Source organism: Pituophis catenifer, unplaced genomic scaffold, assembly GCF_029215685.1.
Source record: "Pituophis catenifer annectens isolate HBS135680 unplaced genomic scaffold, rPitCat1.0.hap2 SCAF_8, whole genome shotgun sequence".
In the NCBI taxonomy this organism is placed as follows: Eukaryota; Metazoa; Chordata; class Lepidosauria; order Squamata; family Colubridae; genus Pituophis; species Pituophis catenifer.
In genome coordinates, this window is record NW_027256888.1 from 60,250,047 (window position 1) to 60,269,327 (window position 19,281).

General features: G+C 38.0%; 1 protein-coding gene across 1 annotated transcript in view; it reads right to left on the reverse strand.

The window, feature by feature from the left end:
* Window positions 1-2,222: 2,222 nt before the first annotated feature.
* HADH (hydroxyacyl-CoA dehydrogenase) overlaps window positions 2,223-19,281 on the reverse strand; it is a 28,024-nt gene continuing 10,965 nt past the window's right edge. The window contains exons 4-8 of the mRNA XM_070948799.1: window positions 12,952-13,078; window positions 11,110-11,199; window positions 9,679-9,751; window positions 5,122-5,238; window positions 2,223-2,636 (exon numbers count right to left, since the gene is read on the reverse strand). Coding sequence (XP_070804900.1) covers window positions 2,518-2,636; window positions 5,122-5,238; window positions 9,679-9,751; window positions 11,110-11,199; window positions 12,952-13,078 — 526 coding nt within the window. The 3' untranslated portion in view covers window positions 2,223-2,517. The remainder of the gene's footprint in view (window positions 2,637-5,121; window positions 5,239-9,678; window positions 9,752-11,109; window positions 11,200-12,951; window positions 13,079-19,281) is intronic.

The following is a 19,281-nucleotide window of genomic DNA, read 5'->3' on the forward strand; positions in this document are numbered from 1 at the left end:
CCTTTAATTTTTTGTTTAGATGAGCATTCTGCTTTTTTCAAGCCGAAAGTTGCTCTTTAAAAAGGACGAAAGTGGATCAAACAAAATTTTTAAATTTGAATTTAAATGAAATTGATGAATAGGGTTCCTGCTTAGGTTATTTAATTATCATCTTTTCTGGAATCATATTTCACAGGAATTTCTGGAGTTGTGCAGGGAACTTCTGATGAGCATTTTCATTGCTCCTACATGCTATTATCTTGCGGAGTGGCACAATTGTTCAACTGAAGCAGTATGAGCTATAAATGCTGGATAAGCTTCTCAGTCTACAGCTGGCTTGTCTTTGGGGCTCTTTAGCGAAGTTCAAATATGCATCGTCTCTGTCTGTTCTTGCATTAAATTATTCTGCAGTGTGGATTCACTGGCAAAAAAAATGCCTTGCAGCCTTCAAATTACCTTTGCAGAAAGAAGACATAATATTTTTAAATATTTGTACATATTACAAGTTTCTTTTATTCGATTTTTCTTTTTGTTGAACATCTGTGCACAGTACAGAGGACTGCAGGTTGTGACTTAACCTGACAACTCCAATAGACTTAATCTTGATTTATCATTTCTTTGTAATACGAGCAACTTCCAGATAGCTGAGCAATACACACTCTTGATCTTAGAAAAGAACATTGCGTAGGATGTATCTGATCTTCAACTATACCCAACAGTAGAGCCCCATTCTCTAAACCAGGGGTGCCCAATCCCTGGGCCGCAGACTGGTACCAGTCCGCAGCCTGTTGGGAACTGGGCCGCACAAATGTGTAAAATTTCATTTGCACATACGAGGGAGCTAGGTCGCTAGCACAAAACTATACTTTCCCTCTGCTGCTGCCACACGCCCTCCACTTCTGCTGGTCCATGGAGCCAGAAAGGTTGTAAATCACTGCTCTAAACAGTTTCCCTTTATGGCATTTTATTCCTTGCAGTGCCCTAAATGACCTCACTGCTTTCCTGTCTGCCATTCTATGCAAAAAAAGAGGATCAAGAGAAATAAATGAAACAGTGTTCTAAGTTCCAACCAGTACTATTTTGAGTGCATTTCACCCTAACATCTAAGTAGCTAGTAACAGTTTTGCTTCAATAAATATGATTGCTATTTAACAAGGGACGTGGTGGCTCAGTAGCTAAGACACTGGGCTTGTTGATCGAAAGGTCGGCAGTTCAGCGGTTCGAATCCCTAGTGCCGCGTAATAGGGTGAGCTCCCGTTACTTGTCCCAGCTTCGGCCAACCTAGCAGTTCAAAAGCACGTAAAAAATGCAAGTAGAAAAATAGGGACCACATTTGGTGGGAAGGTAACAGTGTTCCGTGCATCTTTGTCGTTTAGTCATGCCGGCTACATGACCACGGAGATGTCTTCGGACAGCGCTGGCTCTTCGGCTTTGAAACGGAGATGAGCACCGCCCCCTAGAGCTGGGAATGACTAGCATATATGTGCGAGGGCAACCTTTACCTTTTACTTAACAAATTCCCAACAATACTAAGGGAATCATACAAATTCAATACTTAGTATTTAGCATCATGTCTTATTTTTTTATTTAAGTCAAGATTTTCCCAAATTTAAATCCTCATTAAGATACTCCAAGGATTCTGATGAGCACACCAGGAGGAGGAACTGAAGGCAGTTTCTCAACCATTAAGGGCAATACTATTACAGAACATCATTAATTAGTTTTATAACCTGTATTTTTCTCCACAAGTTCAAGTGGCAAAAATAGCTTTCCATCTCTCCTTTCCACCCACCCCACTTGAGTGATTTTCCACAGCTTCGGAGAAATACAACCTTGTTGTTAGTTCAATGACTTAACCACTGAATCTATTGATTTTCAATGTCAAAACAGTTCCTGCAAGTTACCATTTAGTATTACATTTTAAGGTTGTCTTTTTATATCTGTTTAACATGGAAGTAATCCTTTCTCCTGTTTAAAAAACAGCCCCTCCTGCCTTCTTGCTGAAGTTCATATTCTGTAGCAAACCTGTGTTATATGATGAAGACAAAGACATTCAAATTGATTGATATACAAAGGCATAAAAAGAAAAGACTATATGGTATATATGCTGAATGTAGCTGTATACTAATCTAAATGAGTATAATTTATTACTGAATAAAGCATTATTGGCTAAAATGGAAAACGTTAATTCATACTCTGCTTTCACACTGCCACCTACTGGGGGGAAAAAATCAAAGCAACTCTATATTTGAAGTATTTTATTCATATTAAAATTTCTACTAGTTGGATGGAGGATTCTAAACCTGAGATGTATTTAGATCCAAAAAAAGGCACTTCAATGTGTAAAGCACCCAATAAATCCCAGTGATTTAAAATATCGTAAGACCACATTGTGGAAATAAATTGCTCAGCCTTTATAATCAAGATACAGCACTGACTGGTTTTTATGGCCCTGATTGAGCAGTATTACAAATACTGTATGGAAATGCTCAGCAGCTTTCCTTATGCGTATCAGAAAAACATGGCACATTGCAAAGTTCATTTGTATTTGTAAAATCCTTCACCAGTCTTCTTTCCAAGTTTCTTCTCCTCTACCAACTGATTTAGAAGTTGGCTTGGAGCAAAGAGAGGATTTTCCGGTTCCATTGAATGCCATCCTAATTGAAGGGAGGGAAAACATAAAGACATTAACACCTCAATCAGATAATGTATCACAGATATTTATCATCATCTTCTTTTAACAACCTCATAATCCCTTGCGGGGTGGAGTCTGGGCAACTGAACGGGTGCTAGCAGAGTGTTTACTGGCTGAATGCCCTTCCTGTTGCCAATGCGGAGTTTTGTTCAGCAGATATATTCTCATTCTCTCTCTTCTCAGAGAGAGAAATATCTGCCTCTACCTAGGATTGAATTTACAGCCTCCTGATTGAGAGGTGAGAGCTCCACTTCTAGGCCACCGCACCATTCCAATGTATTACAGATACTTATATATTTTTCAAACCTCTTCATTCACAACAAATTACATTTTTTTAATAAAGAGATAAAGCTGGCTGCCATATTTGTACGCAAAGCAACAAGAATATTTCAGTTAAAATATTGCAACCCTTTTAAAGAAGACTATTTTCAAGTTGTTAGTTAAATTAAGATTAAGTTAGTTAACTTAGTCCTATAGATAAATTGGGAGGTCAAAGAGAATGATAAAGAGAATGATTTTCAAAGTAGGAATTGGATCATTAATCTTTTTTTACACATAACAAATCTCAGATTATTCATAATACTCCTTTAAAAATACAAGAAATGGAAAAATACTCATAGGATTCTCATGTTTTATGTTTTGTTGTTTTGGCCAGTCAAGCCTGCCTGCTCCTTGCTGTTGGTTCCACAGTTACAGTGGGGCAAAAAAATATTTAGTCAGCCACCAATTGTGCAAGTTCTCCCACTTAAAAAGATGAGAAAGGCCTGTAATTGTCATCATAGGTAGACCTCAACTATGAGAGACAAAATGAGAAAACAAATCCAGACAATCACATTGTCTGATTTGGAAAGAATTTATTTGCAAATTATGATGGAAAATAAGTATTTGGTCAATACCAAAAGTTCATCTCAATACTTTGTTATATATCCTTTGTTGGCAATGACAGAGGTCAAACGTTTTCTGTAAGTCTTCAAAAAGTTGGCACACACTGTTGCTGGTATGTTGGCCCATTCCTCCATGCAGATCTCCTCTAGAGCAGTGATGTTTTGGGGCTGTCACTGGGCAACACGGACTTTCAACTCCCTCCAAAAGTTTTCTATGGGGTTGAGATCTGGAGACTGGCTAGGCCACTCAAGGACCTTGAAATGCTTCTTACGAAGCCATTCCTTCGTTGCCCGGGCGGTGTGTTTGGGATCATTGTCATGCTGAAAGACCCAGCCATGTTTCATCTTCAATGCCCTTGCTGATGGAAGGAGGTTTGCACTCAAAAATCTCACGATACATGGCCCCATTCATTCTTTCCTGTACACGGATCAGTCATCCTGGTCCCTTTGCAGAGAAACAGCCCCAAAGCATGATGTTGCCACCCCCATGCTTCACAGTAGGTATGGTGTTCTTTGGATGCAACTCAGCATCTCTCTCCTCCAAACACGACGAGTTGTGTTTCTACGAAACAGTTCTACTTTGGTTTCATCTGACCATATGACATTCTCCCATTCCTCTTCTGGATCATCCAAAAGCTCTCTAGCAAACTTCAGATGGGCCCGGACATGTACTGGCTTAAGCAGGGGGACACGTCTGGCACTGCAGGATCTGAGTCCCTTGTGGCGTAGTGTGTTACTGATGGTAGCCTTTGTTACGTTGATCCCAGCTCTCTGCAGGTCATTCACTAGGTCCTCCCGTGTGGTTCTGGGATTTTTGCTCACCGTTCTTGTGATCATTTTGACCCCACGGGGTGAGATCTTGTGTGGAGCCCCAGATCGAGGGAGATTATCAGTGGTCTTGTATGTCTTCCATTTTCTAATTATTGCTCAGACAGTTGATTTGTTCACACCAAGCTGCTTGCCTATTGCAGATTCAGTCTTCTCAGCCTGGTGCAGGTCTACAATTTTGTTTCTGGTGTCCTTCGACAGCTCTTTGGTCTTCACCATAGTGGAGTTTGGAGTGTGACTGTTTGAGGTTGTGGACAGGTGTCTTTTATACTGATAACAAGTTCAAACAGGTGCCATTAATACAGGTAATGAGTGGAGGACAGAGGAGCCTCTTAAATAAGTAGTTACAGGTCTGTGAGAGCCAGAAATCTTGCTTGTTTGTAGGTGACCAAATACTTATTTTCCATCATAATTTGCAAATAAATTCTTTCCAAATCAGACAATGTGATTGTCTGGATTTGTTTTCTCATTTTGTCTCTCATAGTTGAGGTCTACCTATGATGACAATTACAGGCCTCTCTCATCTTTTTAAGTGGGAGAACTTGCACAATTGGTGGCTGACTAAATACTTTTTTGCCCCACTGTATGAAAACAATGTCAGAATAGTAAGCATAGACAAACCGATCACATTTGTTGTATTAGGGCACTGTGTGAAACATCGCCATAAAAAACAAATAATCTTTTATCCAGCGTTACTATTTTTAGATTTTCAAACAGAACTTATGACATACATACCATCCATAATGAATTTACTGGTATCTAAGCCGACATAGTCTAAGAGTTCAAATGGGCCCATAGGATAACCTGCCCCAAGTTTCATGGCAACATCAATGTCTTCCTTTGATGCATCTCCTAGACAAAAGATTGACAGTTGAATTGGCAGAGTTCTAGCTCACTTCTTTCATTTATTTTATTTATCAGTCAAATATATATAGCTGCCCGTATCCCTAAAAGTGACTCTGGTTGGTGAACAAGAATCAAGTTTATAGCATTACATAACACAGCACAACTCAAAATCAAAATTCCAGTAAATCAGCATTTTTCCAGAAGAGTGTTGACTAAGGCATTGCACGATTACATCACAAAAGCCCCCAAAACTGTGGCCCAGAGAAGCACCCAATAGAGAAGCTTCTTATTAGTACCCATAGTTCAAAATGGCTTCCCTTTGAGTATATTTACCTAGCTACCTAGTAGTGTCTCTAAGGAATAAGTCTCATGCATTCCAATGGCAAGAATAAGAGTCATCAAGAAAGTGAGCATTACAGATTCCCACTTCTAGTCTGGAGTTCACTACATACATTAAATCATTCCAATGGCAACTACATGACTGAGCTACAAGGTAACAGGTAATAGTAATAGAGTTGGAAGGGACCTTGGAGGTCATCTAGTCCAACCCCCTGCTCACGCAGGATACACCTTTTTTTTTTTCCAGGTCTGAAAGCTAGAGGCTTTGTCCTCTGAATAATGGATATTAACCATATTTATTTTATCATAAGCATTTTTGTTCTTTTTTTGTTAACCTTCTCATAGTTTACCAGAGTGGATAAAAATCAATGATTTTTTTAAAAAAAATCAAAAAAATCAGATTTTTTTTATTTAAATCGGATTTTTTTGATTTTTATCGAATTTATTTTAATAAAAAACGGGGTAAAAATCTATCGTAAGATAGTTTTCTATTTAAGATACATAAATAATTTAGTTTATTCAGCATGAAATGGAGCTTAGTTATGTAGCATGAGGCTGTATATTCTGCAACACTGGGACTATCGGTGAATCAACAGTGGGTCAAAGGAGTAGCAGAGATGACAGTTGCTCTTTAAAAATTATGATTTAAATCGAGTTGATTTAAATCAAGCCTTTTTACTAGTGATTTAAATCATGATTTAAATCGTGATTTAAATCAACTCGATTTAAATCAAATCCACCCTGTAGTTTACCAAATGTTGGCAGCATGTGGCAAGCAGGTTTTCTACCTCAGTGAAGAAAATACTCTCAGCAAAGTGAAATTTTGGAAAACAGCCTGTCAGAGCATTTACCTATTCCACATTTGGAGGGGGCAGAAGAAAACCCCATTAAACCATAAACATTACCAGTGTAATCTGACAATTAAAACATTATTTTAATTAGATGCTATCCCATTTCTTATAACAATCATTTAAATATATGTGTTTCAATTCCCTCTTATATAGTATTTAAAGTCAAAACAACAGCTGGATTCAAGGACTACCATTAAATGAAGTTCAATAAATTTAAAAGTTTCAAATCAGAAAATAAACCCATCCAGTTGTGGAAATATAATGACTGGTTAAATTTGGAATGTAACGTTTCGTTGAAGTATTTTATATGACAATATTTTAGAGAAAATTTCTTTATACAAAACCAGTCCTTTGCTTTAAAAAAAAAATCACTAATTTCTTCTTATTCTGCCTTTGAGGAGTAATTAGCAATATTTGTTGATAGATAAGCAAGAAATACAGCTAATCTTGCTTCACAAGCTGAAAACACTTATAAAATCTACAAAGGAAGAATTTAATATCTAAAATATATTTACAGGATCTTGATAATGGAAGTCTTTCATCTGCAAAGAGGAAAGGCTGCCTTCCAAACAAAATGTTTGAAATAATATTCTTAATAGCAGACAGTCATAAAAGGGAGCTTAATCCTTAATAGTTACAGAGGAAAGTTCTCTTTAGCTCTTCATATAACAGCCATGCTTGCTTTGAAGAACACACGGCTTACTTCAAGAGTTAACTGACTCTTAGGTTTGAAAGAAAAGGACAATTATTATCCCGTATTTCCATCAACACAGCAACAAACAGCACACATTTTCTCTATCGTGGCTGCTCTCCAGGTGTGCGGACTTCCATTTCAGCTGTAAGAGGCTGTGGGAGCCCTAGTAAGGCCCGGACGGGGCCCAGAAGGGTGGATCAGGCCCTAGAACCCTCCATTTCCGCCTGTAACAGGCCAGGGGAGCCCTAGGAAGGCCCTGTAACAGGCCGTTTGTGACAGCAAAGAGGTGAAGGAAGGCTCACCAGACAAGAAGGTAGCTGGGCCGCGTGGGAGGCAGTGGAGAATGGTGACGGAAGGCTTGGTAGGTAGCCAGACCACGTGGGAGGCCGGGGCGAAGGCAGGCAAGTGGGCTGGGCCACGGAGGCCACATGGTCGAGTCAAGCGAGCTAGCGAGCCAGATAACAGCAGCTGCTATGCCGTGGCCAAGGCAGACGAGGCGAGATAAGGAGTGACTGGGAGGGGCCAGCCAGTGGTGCTATTAGCTGGTTCTCCGAACTGCGCAAAGATTTAACAGTTCACCCAAACTGGTCCAAACCAGCTGAAGCCCACCTCTGAAACATCTGGAGGGCACTAAAATTGCAGAAAGTTGAGTAAAAATTCATCCAAAGTTAGGAATCCTCCCATTTTTCCCAAAAGGCACTCCTCAAGGCAGTTTTGTGGTAATTTTGGAATCAAGTCATGGGGAGCTACCTTAAAAAAACTAAGACCTTTGTTCTATTCTAGCTTAGTTGACATCAGTTAACCTATTCCAGGGGTTAGAAAACCCCATCATCCTTTTGTTTGTTTGTATGCTCACAATCTCACTGGGTTCAGCACTTTTAGGTCAATCGCCTACAAGATGAAACCTCACTTCATTCACTATTGCGGCTATAATTTTAATATAATTTTAATATTGCTTAGCACATTGTAAGCCGCCCTGAGTCTCCGGAGAAGGACGGCATATAAATCAAATTAAAAAAAATATATATATAGATTTTTCTAATAACATAAAAAGCTAATTATACTTCCAATTCCAGCAATAAGTACCAGAATGTAATCTATTTCCCTAATGTCACAAGGAGCTTTTGGAAATAGAGATGGAGAGGGCTTTTATTAAAAAGAAAGAAAGAAAGGAAAAAAAAAAACCCAGCAGATACAGAACTCCCATTATCCTACATAACAAAATTAGTTGGAAGGATATAAAATGAATTTTTTGCACTCATTGTCATTTAAACAGAAATTTGAAAGAGGTCTCTTAGGGATGTGCACGAAATGGAAAATGCATTTTGCCAAACAATTCTGGGTGCGCTGCTGCTCAGTAGAAACACAATCAGGAATATTTTGATTGTTCCAGATTTGTGTCAAAATCTTTGCTTCAAACATGGCAACAACTCCAACAAGCTGCTTCCCCTATTCGGAATCTCCCCAGTGCCTCCTCCCCAGGAAAGATTCTAGTGGGAGCAGGATGGCTGGGTATTCTAGATAGCTAAAGGGAGGTAGGGAAAGGAAATAATGGGAAGATCAGGGAAGTGGATGGGCGGGTTGGATATGATGTCCTTGAAGACAAGGATTTTGGCAATGACAGCTACAGGAAGATAAGAAAAGTAAAGAGGTTGAAAGATTGAGAGGGCTGGTCATCTGTTGCCGTCCTTGGCTTTTTCCTGCTCTTCCCCAAGTATACACCTCTGCCTGGAATATGCATATTTTGATCCACTGCCAGACTGAATAGCTTTTGTTTGGAAATAGTTGTGCATGTAAGGTTTTGTCATTCCTACTACATGAACTAGCGAGCTCTTTGAAGGGTCTATGGGTGTGGAAACAATGGAAGACTCCTAAATAAGATAACTTCATTCTAGGATTCCTCCCGGGTTTTTTTGCAAAGACCTCCTCAGTTTGGGCCTAGTGTGGATGAAAGATATCATATTGTGGACGGTACCAACTTATCAAGGAATAGAATAGTTTGTGGTTCTCATACATCCAAACACTATTAATATCTCTACCAGAAATTACTTTGTACTGGATCAGTATCTAAGTGGAGAGATATCGCTTGTTGTCCAAGATACCCCAAGAATCCTTAAAATAATCTTACAAAGTCTGAAATCTTGGGAAATGGCTAAATGTCACCTGATTTGGCCTTTTTATTCTTAAGAAAAGATATCTTTTATTTAGATATTTGTAACCCACCTTTATTATTTTTACAAATAACTCAAGGTAGCGAACATACCTTCTTCCTCCACTTTTCCCCACAACAACTTCTCTGTGAGGTGGGTTGGGGCTGCGAAAGAGAGTGACTGACCTACGTGATTGAGGTAAAGTCATATTGGGCGTGGAAGACATGGAAGTGAAAACAGGCAGGCAGGTACAAGAAAAGCCTGCTCAACTGAACCCTTTAATTCTTACTAGAACCGAAGTCAGCTATCAGATTAAAAAAAAAAAAAAACAGGCAAGCTGGGGGCTGCAGCCCCAAATATTGGTGGAGATGTACATGTATGTGGGTAGGTTGACAATTTTCTACAACTTTACCCCTCTCAAAAAGCCGAACTGCTTCCATCAGGTAAGGCACAAGAAGTCGATTCACAACGAAGCCAGGCGTATCCTATGAAAAAAAAAAAACACCAAGATTTATGGTAAAATAGATCACTATATAAATTACAATATAAATATTATTGGCAGTCCCCCACTAAACGATTCTTCATTCAATAACCATTCAAAGTTGTGTTGTTTTGCCAAACTATTGCTAAACGAATAATAGTTATGGACAGTTCTTGAAGTTATGGTTGATGCAGCACCCTTTGCTGATCAAAATTTGGGTGCTTGGCAGTCCAGCCTCATTTACAGCTATAGTATGTACTTCAGGTCTCCCCTCCCATCTGCCTCTCCCCCATTTCTGTCTTTTTGGCAGTCCTACACTCTGCTGCCTATCCCTGCCCTCCCACATCCTAAGGTCTTTTCCCCACCCCCATCTTTGGCCTCCTGAAGAGACCAGAGGCACCTCAAAAGCAGTAGGAGGAAGAAGACTATGAAAGCCAGCTGGGGAGAACAGGGGTGGTGATGGTAGGAGTAGGCAGAGGGGGTGGAGTGCAGGAGGGAGGTAGATGGTCAGAACTGCAGCAGTAGCAAATGTGGCAGGAGTGTGGTAGGTCAGGAGAAGCAGGAGGTCCTCACCTAACAACAGTGTGGTCCCAACAACCACAATAGGGACTATCAAAACAGCCATTGGTAGGTGGCATAGTCATAATACGTTCTGCCTAACAACCACTTTGCTTGAAGATGGAAATGCATGTCCCCATTAGGTCTGGTAAGCAAGGACTGCCTATATCAGTGATGGCTAACCTTTTTGCCATTGTGTGCCAAAAGCGGGGGTAGAGTGGGGTCGCGCGCATGCGTGCCCACATTCATAATTCAATCCCCACGGTGCCCCGCCCCCGCACGCATGTGTGCACAACCCCCTGTATTCCCCCCGCTTTTGGCACATGATGGCATGGTGGGCACGTTAGGCCCGTTTTTCACCCTCCAGAAGCTTTCTTGGAGCCTGGGGAGGGCGAAAACAGCCTTCCCCACCTCCCCAGAGGCCCTCCGGAGGACAGAAATGACCTGTTTCTGTGGGCCCGGAAGGCCTGAAAATCAGCTGGCTGGCACACACATGCGCGCTTGAGCTGAGCTAGGGCAACACTCGCGTGCCCACAGATATGGTTCTGCATGGCACCTGTGGCACGCAGGGCACCTGTGGCACGCGTGTCATAGGTTCGCCATCACGGGCCTATATAAACAAATGGTGTTCATGTTAGACCGAAACCAAAGTCTTCTTAAAATATTCTATAACTATGTTATCTATCCCTCCATCTTAGGTGGTTTAGCATCCAAAAAATGTGCTTCCAAACTGAGATAAAGGCAAAAATTCCTCAGGGTGGCCAGGTGTGAACCTACTGCACTATTATTCTGAGATAAACTTGCCTTGCACGATATTGGATTTTTCCCAACTGCTCTGCTGAAATCCATGAGAGACTCAAAAGTCTTCTGGCTCGTCATCGGCGTCTTGATAACCTAGCAGCAAAGACACTATCAAGGTGAATGGACTTTCCTCAGTCTCAAAAACAATTTCATGGAATACCATGGTACAGGAGAGAGATTAACCAAATCAGACTACATTTCTTTACATCTCAAGTACAGGTAGTCCTCAACTTACAACAGTTCATTTAGTGACTGTTTGAAGTTATATCAGCACCGAAAAAAGTGACTTATCACCGTTTTTCACTCTTTACGACCTTTGTAGCATCCCCATGACCATGTGATCAAAATTCAGATCCTCAGCAACTGACTCATACTTATGACTGTTGCTATGTCCCAAAGTCATGTGATCCCCTTTTGCGACCTTTTGACAAGCAAAATCAATAGGGAAGCCAGATTCTCTTAGCAACCAGGTTACTAACTTATCAACTGTGGTGATTCACTTAACAACTGTGGCAGGAAATGTCGTAAAATGAGGCAAAACTCACTTAACAAATATCTCACTTAACAACAGAAATTTTGGGCTCAATCATGGTCGTAAGTCGAGGACCTGTAGTTTAATGACAAGGAATTTCTTTTTCAACACTTCTCCAATCTTTGTTAAGTAGGTTTGCCCCATTTTACGACTTTTCTTGCCACAGTTGTTGAGTGAATCATTGCATTTGTTATCTTAGTAGCACAGTGAACCTGGCTTCCCCATTGACTTTGCTTGTCAGAAGGTCCCAAATGTGATCACATGACACCAGGACACTGCAGTCATCATAAATATGAACCAATTGCCAAGCATCTGAATTTTGATCACATGACCATGGGGATAACTGCATCGGTCATAAGTGTGAAAAAGGGTCATAGGTAACTTTTTTCAGTGCTGTTGTAACTTTGAATGGTCACTAAATCTGTAAGTCGAGGACTACCTGTAGTCTTGAATATGTATTACTCCAAAGCAGGGGTGTCAAACTCGTGACGTCGTGTCATCACGTGACATATCTTGACTTCTTTCCCCTTCGCTAAAACGGGGGTGGGCGTGATCAGCGCATGACACATCCGGCTCATGGGCTATGAGTTTGATACCTCTGCTCCAAAGATTCAAGGCACTCAATGCCTCAAGCCCAGTTCTTTTTTCGCTCGTTGCTGGATTTCTCTTTGGTATCTGCTTGGACGCTGTTGGGACAGAATCTTAAACCAAATGGCTATTTTATCCGCTCCAGCAGAATCTTTCTTTTTTTTTTTTTTTGAAAAAGTTTTTTATTTTTTAGACAAACAAACATTTAATACATCATTTATCTCTTCCCTGTGACATTTTGGTGTTATCTTCCAAAGTTCTTTCTTCTTCTATGTAGTTGTTATTTCTTCTCTCTTGATCCTTATCCAATCCATTGAACCAATTCATCACTAACATAATATTCTACTCTTCACACATTTATACATACTTATATAATTAATCATTTGTATCTCTTCTCCAGCCAATAATAAAAATAATTCCATAATTTAAAATATTCTGAGTCTTCTCTATCCTTAATCATCAGGGTTAATCTATTCATTTCTGCACAATCTAAAAAAAATTTATTACCTCTTTAGCAGAATCCTCCTTATTGGGTTCTAGGTCACAATAGTGAGGAAAATGTTAATATCAATTTTAGCCTCAATAATTTTATTTATATATTTGTTTCCATTATTAATTTGCATCCCACCTTTATTATTTTTATAAATAACTCAATAACGTTTAAACAGCAGCATGCATTGAACATGGCACAAGATTCATTTTAGAATAGTGTGAAGACTCCTTACCTCTACAAGCTTCATCAGAGGTACCGGGTTAAAAAAATGTAAACCACCAAACTGATCCTGCCGGGTGGTAGCATTAGCTAAGACTGTGATTGGCAAAGATGAAGTGTTGCTAGCAAATATGGTGTGCCTGGGGAGAAAATAATATTCACCTTACATTAGTTGCAGCTCTTCTTTCTTCAAACCTCTAAGAATACTTTTAATTCAACAATATTTGAAAAATGAAGAAACACCGCGAGACGAAGAAATAATTAGGAAGATACAAGATTGTGCAGAAATGGACAGACTTACACTGAAGATTAAACAAAAAGAAGACATAGAATATTATCAAACATGGACTTTATTTTACCAGTAGTTGGAAAAAAGAGGTGGAGATTAAGAATGTAACCTGTACTGTTAAGTAATTAAATAACACAGACAACATGGTGTTTATTAAGCACTAACAAAATGTAAACAATAGAAAATCAATAAAACCTTTTAAAAAATACTTTTAATTCAAAATGTTGTCCCCCAAATCAAACTATTAATTATGTATCATCATGTTTCAACCTCTAAAGTTTGGATAGACAGAGATGGATCTTCCTGGAGAAAAACTTAACTTGTTCTTTGAGTAGTTAAATTAAAATAACAAAGAGTATACATAAAAGTTGATTTGGAGCAAATTTAGAGCTTCCCTAGCAATAAACAATTAACTTAGAAGGAAATGAAACCTAGGATGTGCAGGTAATGGTAATTTCCTATTGATAATTGGGCACTAGCAACTGATCCAAGCAGAAGTGAGTAATAATGTGTAAAGGAAATATAAAAATATTCAAGTACCAATTAATGGCCAGGGGGGAAATAAAGGGAAGCAAAGAAAAAAGAGACTGCTAATTTGCACTTTTGGATATTTTTGAAATTTTAATTTTCTTTTCTAATTGTTTTTCAAAATATTATATGTATGTATATATTTCTTTTTTGTTTTTTTGTTTTGTTTTGTTTTGCTTGCTTTTTTCCCATAAAATAAAAAAAAATCAATAGTTTGATTACATCCTTTTAAATATTATTATTAGTATTATTATAATAATATATTGTAAATCCTACCTTTTAGAAATGACCTCACTGCACTTTATATAGATGAATAAGGAATGAATTCAGGTAGTCCTTGACTTTATTTAATTTATTTAATTTAATTTATAATTTATTATAAATTTATTTATATATAAATAAATATAAATTTATTATAATTAATTTAATTTAATTTATTTAATTGATTTACTTCATTTAATGAGTTTACAATTATTAGTCTCAGAAAAAGTCCCCCAGTATGACCTGTGCTTGAACTTATTTCATTGCACTACCCCCATGGTCACATGATTAAAATCTGGGTCCTTGAAAACTGGCTCTTATTTATGACAATTGCAACATCTTGCAGTTAGATGATCATGATTTGTGGTCTTCCCAGCCAACTTCCGACAAGCAGTCAATTGGGGAAAACGGATTTGCTTAACAATCATTTGATTCACTTAACAACCACATGATTTGCTTAATGGCCATGGTAAAAGCTGTCATAAAATTGAATCTGATTGCTTGATGACTCGCTTAACGACTGATCCCAATTGTGGTCATTAGTCGAGGACTACCTGTAAATTCTTTATTTACATTTTTTGTTTCATTTCTGTAAGAAGCTATTACATATATTAATTCAAAGTTGAGATTTAACATTTTCAGACATTTATATTCTGTCTCAGTTACATGGGAGTTGACATCTGTGCAAAGAAAATGGATTTACAGTTAAGAGATCGATGGTTCTGCATCAGATACACAAACACATGGTTCCAGATATTCAATGGTCTACAGAATTGATTACAATAATATAGGCCAATCATAGATGACTGCAATGAAACATGGTCTTTATTTATTGATAAAGGAATGTTAATAAACATTCTTTTGTATGTTTATATTTTCTTTAGCTTCTGTTTCCTTCTTATATAATTTTATGTATTTTTTATTTTTATATTTAGTTATCGAGAGAGGGAGGGAGGGAGGGAGGGAGAGATAGAAGGGGGGAGAGAAAGACAGAGGGAGAGGGAGGGAGAGAGAGAGAGGGAAAGAGAGAGAGGGAGAGGTGCTAGAAAATTCTTTGTTGCTTTTCTATAGAAGATCATTCAGGCTCATCTCAGACTCAAAGTATGAGAACAACATATGTGAAGAATGTAGAAAAGTAGCCTCTAAATTTAAAAAATCTGCATGAATACAGATTCCAAATTTAAATACTCCTGTGTATCTTAGAAAAGGGAGACAGACATATGACTGCAGCAGAGAAGCTCAAGCAAAAAAAAAAAATATTTGCAGCACACTTTACATGAGTCACAAACATATTTGGCATTTTTTTTCTTGGAAGTACACCAGTGTACACAATGGAAAAAATAATGAACACAGCTTAGTGATGATTATCTTATAAAAACTACAAATGTACAAGCTTCTTTCGCAGACTGTGGTGAGGTGCTTTAATAATATCTTAAGAAAATCTCAGTGACCCACTGAGAGTTCTTAGATTAACAGAGTTGGAAGAGATCTTGTAGGTCATCCAATCCCCCACCCAAGCAGGAGACCCTACACCATTTCTGACAAATGGCAGTCCAATCTCTTCTTGAAAGCTTCCAGTGAGGAAGTTCCTACAACTTCCGAAGGCAACTTCTGTTCCACTGGTTGATTGTTCTCACTGTCAGAAAATTTCTCCTTATTTCTAGGTTGAATCTCTCCTTGATCAATTTCCATCCATTATCCCTTGCCTGGCCTTCAGTGCCTTGGAAAATAGCTTGACCCCTTCCTCTCTGTGGCAGCCCCTCAAATATTGGAACACTGCTATCATGTCTCCCCTGGTCCTTCTCTTCACTAGACTAGCCATGCCCAGTTCTAGTCCACTCTTAGACATAGAAGCCACTAAGGTGAATTTGAGCCAAACACTCCCTCTAGCTCAACCCACCCTTCACATATGTTTATAAAAGCAAAAATAGAAGGGAACATTATGTACCCACTTTGAGTAGTAAAAAATAAAAGTAGGATATACAATAAACAGAAAGACAACCTCAAGCCTTCCTTTCCTAATAAACAATCCACATGGCATTCTCTTTTAGAAATCAGATTATTTTAGCATATAACCAGAGTTAGATATCCTTTAAAATCAAAGTATTCCCCAAAAGAATAAAACCTACTACTGTACTTGTAGCATCATCTGACACAAAGGGAACTGAAAGGAAAAAATATGCTTACTTCCCTTCATTGTTCATTTCAAATTCAGCAAGAATCTAATCTCTCTCATAAATCAAGTTTATAATAAACTCAGAGTAATCATTAAATTATTAATAGCAACTCAAGACTAGAAAAAAGGAAAAACACATAAACTCAACCTCTAGATTCCATGATTAGTAGAAAAGTTTTATGTGCTATTTCATCATCAGTTGCATGTAACAGGAATTTAAAATAAGGAGGTACATTAACCGCCACCAAAAATCGCACCTCCTTATCAAAGCTGCTGCTAAAGTTTTAATTTAATATGACTGGATATGACTATTATTAGTAATTGTATTTTAATTGAATTTCAATTTTATAGTTCTTGTCCATCCTCTTTCTCCTGACTCTCCAACTTTTGGGAGTGCAATTCCCAAGATTTTTTATTTATTTATTTATTTATTTATTTATTTGATTTATATGCCGCCCTTCTCTGGAGACTCAGGGCGGCTTACAATGCGTTAAGCAATAGCCTTCATACTTTTGTATATTTATACAAAGTCAGCTTATTGCCCCCACAAACTGGGTCCTCAATTTACCTACCTTAGAAAGGATGGAAGGCTGAGTCAACCTTGAGCCTAGGGAGATTCGAACTTGCAGTAATTGCAGGCAGCTGAATGTTAATAACAGGCTATTAGTCTGCTGCGCCACCAGGCTCTTAAGATCCCATTGAATTTCATGGCTGGATGCCCTTCCTGTCACCAATGCGGAGTTTTGTTCAGCAGATATATTCCCAGTGTGCCCAGAGAGAGAAATATCTGCTTCTACCTAGGATCGAACTCACAGCCTCCTGATTGTGAGGCAAGAGCTCCATCTCTAGGCCACCGCAGCACTGCCCCAAGATCTGATTGAATGGCTAGCCTTAAATATTGCACTTCCCTGATTAAGTGTACAGGACTAATTATATTCCTAGTTTTCAAAAGGTTTGCAGAAGAATAAAGAACATTCATGTTCTTTGAAAGTAAGCTTAAAATCAGACACCTGGAACTGGGAAGTAAACTGCTGCATGAGGCTTTACAATATGCTATTTACATTTAAAAATTCAAAAATTGTTGATACAGTTCACTTGGTTAGGATTCCTGACTGGTAAGTTTTCTTTCAAGATATATCATTCCACCTCTACCCTAATTTTTGCCCTTTTCTATGTTCCTCCATGTTCTCTGCTTCAATTCTAACTGAGTTATTTTAGATTCTTATCACTCTTTGATCACCTTATTATTTTTTTTAACACATCTTATATATTTTTTCCTACACTTTGCAGAATGTGGCTTTGTCAAAATTCAGCCTACTCTGCCATCAGCGCTTGTTTCAGTTTGCTATTAAAAGGAGCGATATGGGTACAATGATCTATGAAAAATACAACCATCAAACAAGCTTGCACTCTATTCATTCTACCATCAACCCTTAAAATCTATTTAGTTGATTATTTTAATCAATGATATTTTGATAAAATTGCTCAATTTTGAACAGTAATTCCTCTGAAACAGCGATGATTACTTTTCTTTGGAAGAAGATGGGACTTTGCCTAAATAATTTACTAGAATGGTTCTTTGGTGTAGGAATATCTTTTTAATCTTTGATCACAAGTGGAGAATTACACCACTTCCTTTCTTTCTGAAGTTAATATTTTCACTCAGACCTCTCCTACAGAGTAGAGAATATCTTAAAATAATAAGAACCATCAATGTGAAAGTAAGATGAGTTCTCAGCTTCTGGCGAGCAAAATATTATTTGGAATGCTTTATTTGGCATGACAAAGCAAAGAAAGGGGAAGAGTATATTCTTTTTATTGTGTTAAGCCAACAAAAGTTAAAATGAAAGCTAATATAGAAGATTCTACTATAAAATTAAAAGTCAGAATAATTAAGCTACCCTAAGTCTCCATACAACTTTGAGTTTCCATTAACTATATTTTAATTTAGAAACAAGTGACTTAAATTCAAACGAAGATTCATAGTAACCCCTGACTCTCTCAGAAAGATGCTTTCCATTCTAAGTTCTGATGTAACAGCAAAAGAAAATTATTAAATACATGAGATAAATCATACTAGTTGTACCTAATGAATATAGCTACTTGCATAATGACAGAAACTGCGACAGCAGCTCCGTTGCTAAGCAATTTAGTGACAAAGCACAATGTCATGTGATTGCACCAACTTATAATGGCAGTTGTGGCTGGCCATACCGATTGCTGTTGTTCAGTGAATCCCATATGATGTAATGTCATGTGACTGCAATTTGCAACCTCCCCACTGACTTTCCTTGTCAGAAGCTGACAGTGAAGGTCAGAAATGGTGATCACATTACTCTGTGATGTCATAATTGCAAGCCGCTTGCCAAGGGCCCAAATCATAATGATGGGCCTGTAGGGACATTGCAACAGTCATAACTACGAGGATCTTTCATAAATCCCACTCATTCAGCACCCTTGTAACTAAATAGCTGCAGAACAAATGGACTTTAAGCAAGAATTATGTGTATACATTTATTTTAATTGAATTTAGATGAATTCAAAATTAATGTTCATCTTTGCTGGATCCACATTTTTGGGCCAAACCCCTAGCACATCAATTAAACCTTTTTGTAAGCTTGGATATATAGTGTTATTAGTTTATCGAAATATAAAATATAAAGACAAATGAAAATAATGGGAAAGAAAGGGAGATGAGAAGGAAGAGGGAAAAGTGTAGGGGAAAAAGAAAAAAGAAAGACAAGCATTGACTTCTGACTCTTTTTAACGCAGTAGAATAAGGTAATAACATACAACCTCCATTTTTTCTTTTACATAGTAATACGTATTAGCGATTTCTATAACAATAAATCTATCTAATCAGTAAAACTCAAAATCAAAGTTTTTTTTTTCACCTCAAGAACAGATCCAGAAGCAGTTTCCAAGTAGAAACAGAATTCATTGTAATCTTTTCTTGAATGAAAGCAGTTAAGACATCTGGCAAAGCTGCTTTTCCTTTGAAATAAATAAATGTTGATTCTCCCCATTTCTCTTAATTCAGTTAACATTTTAAACTGATTATTTATGCATCTGATCAAAAGTTTGAGTTG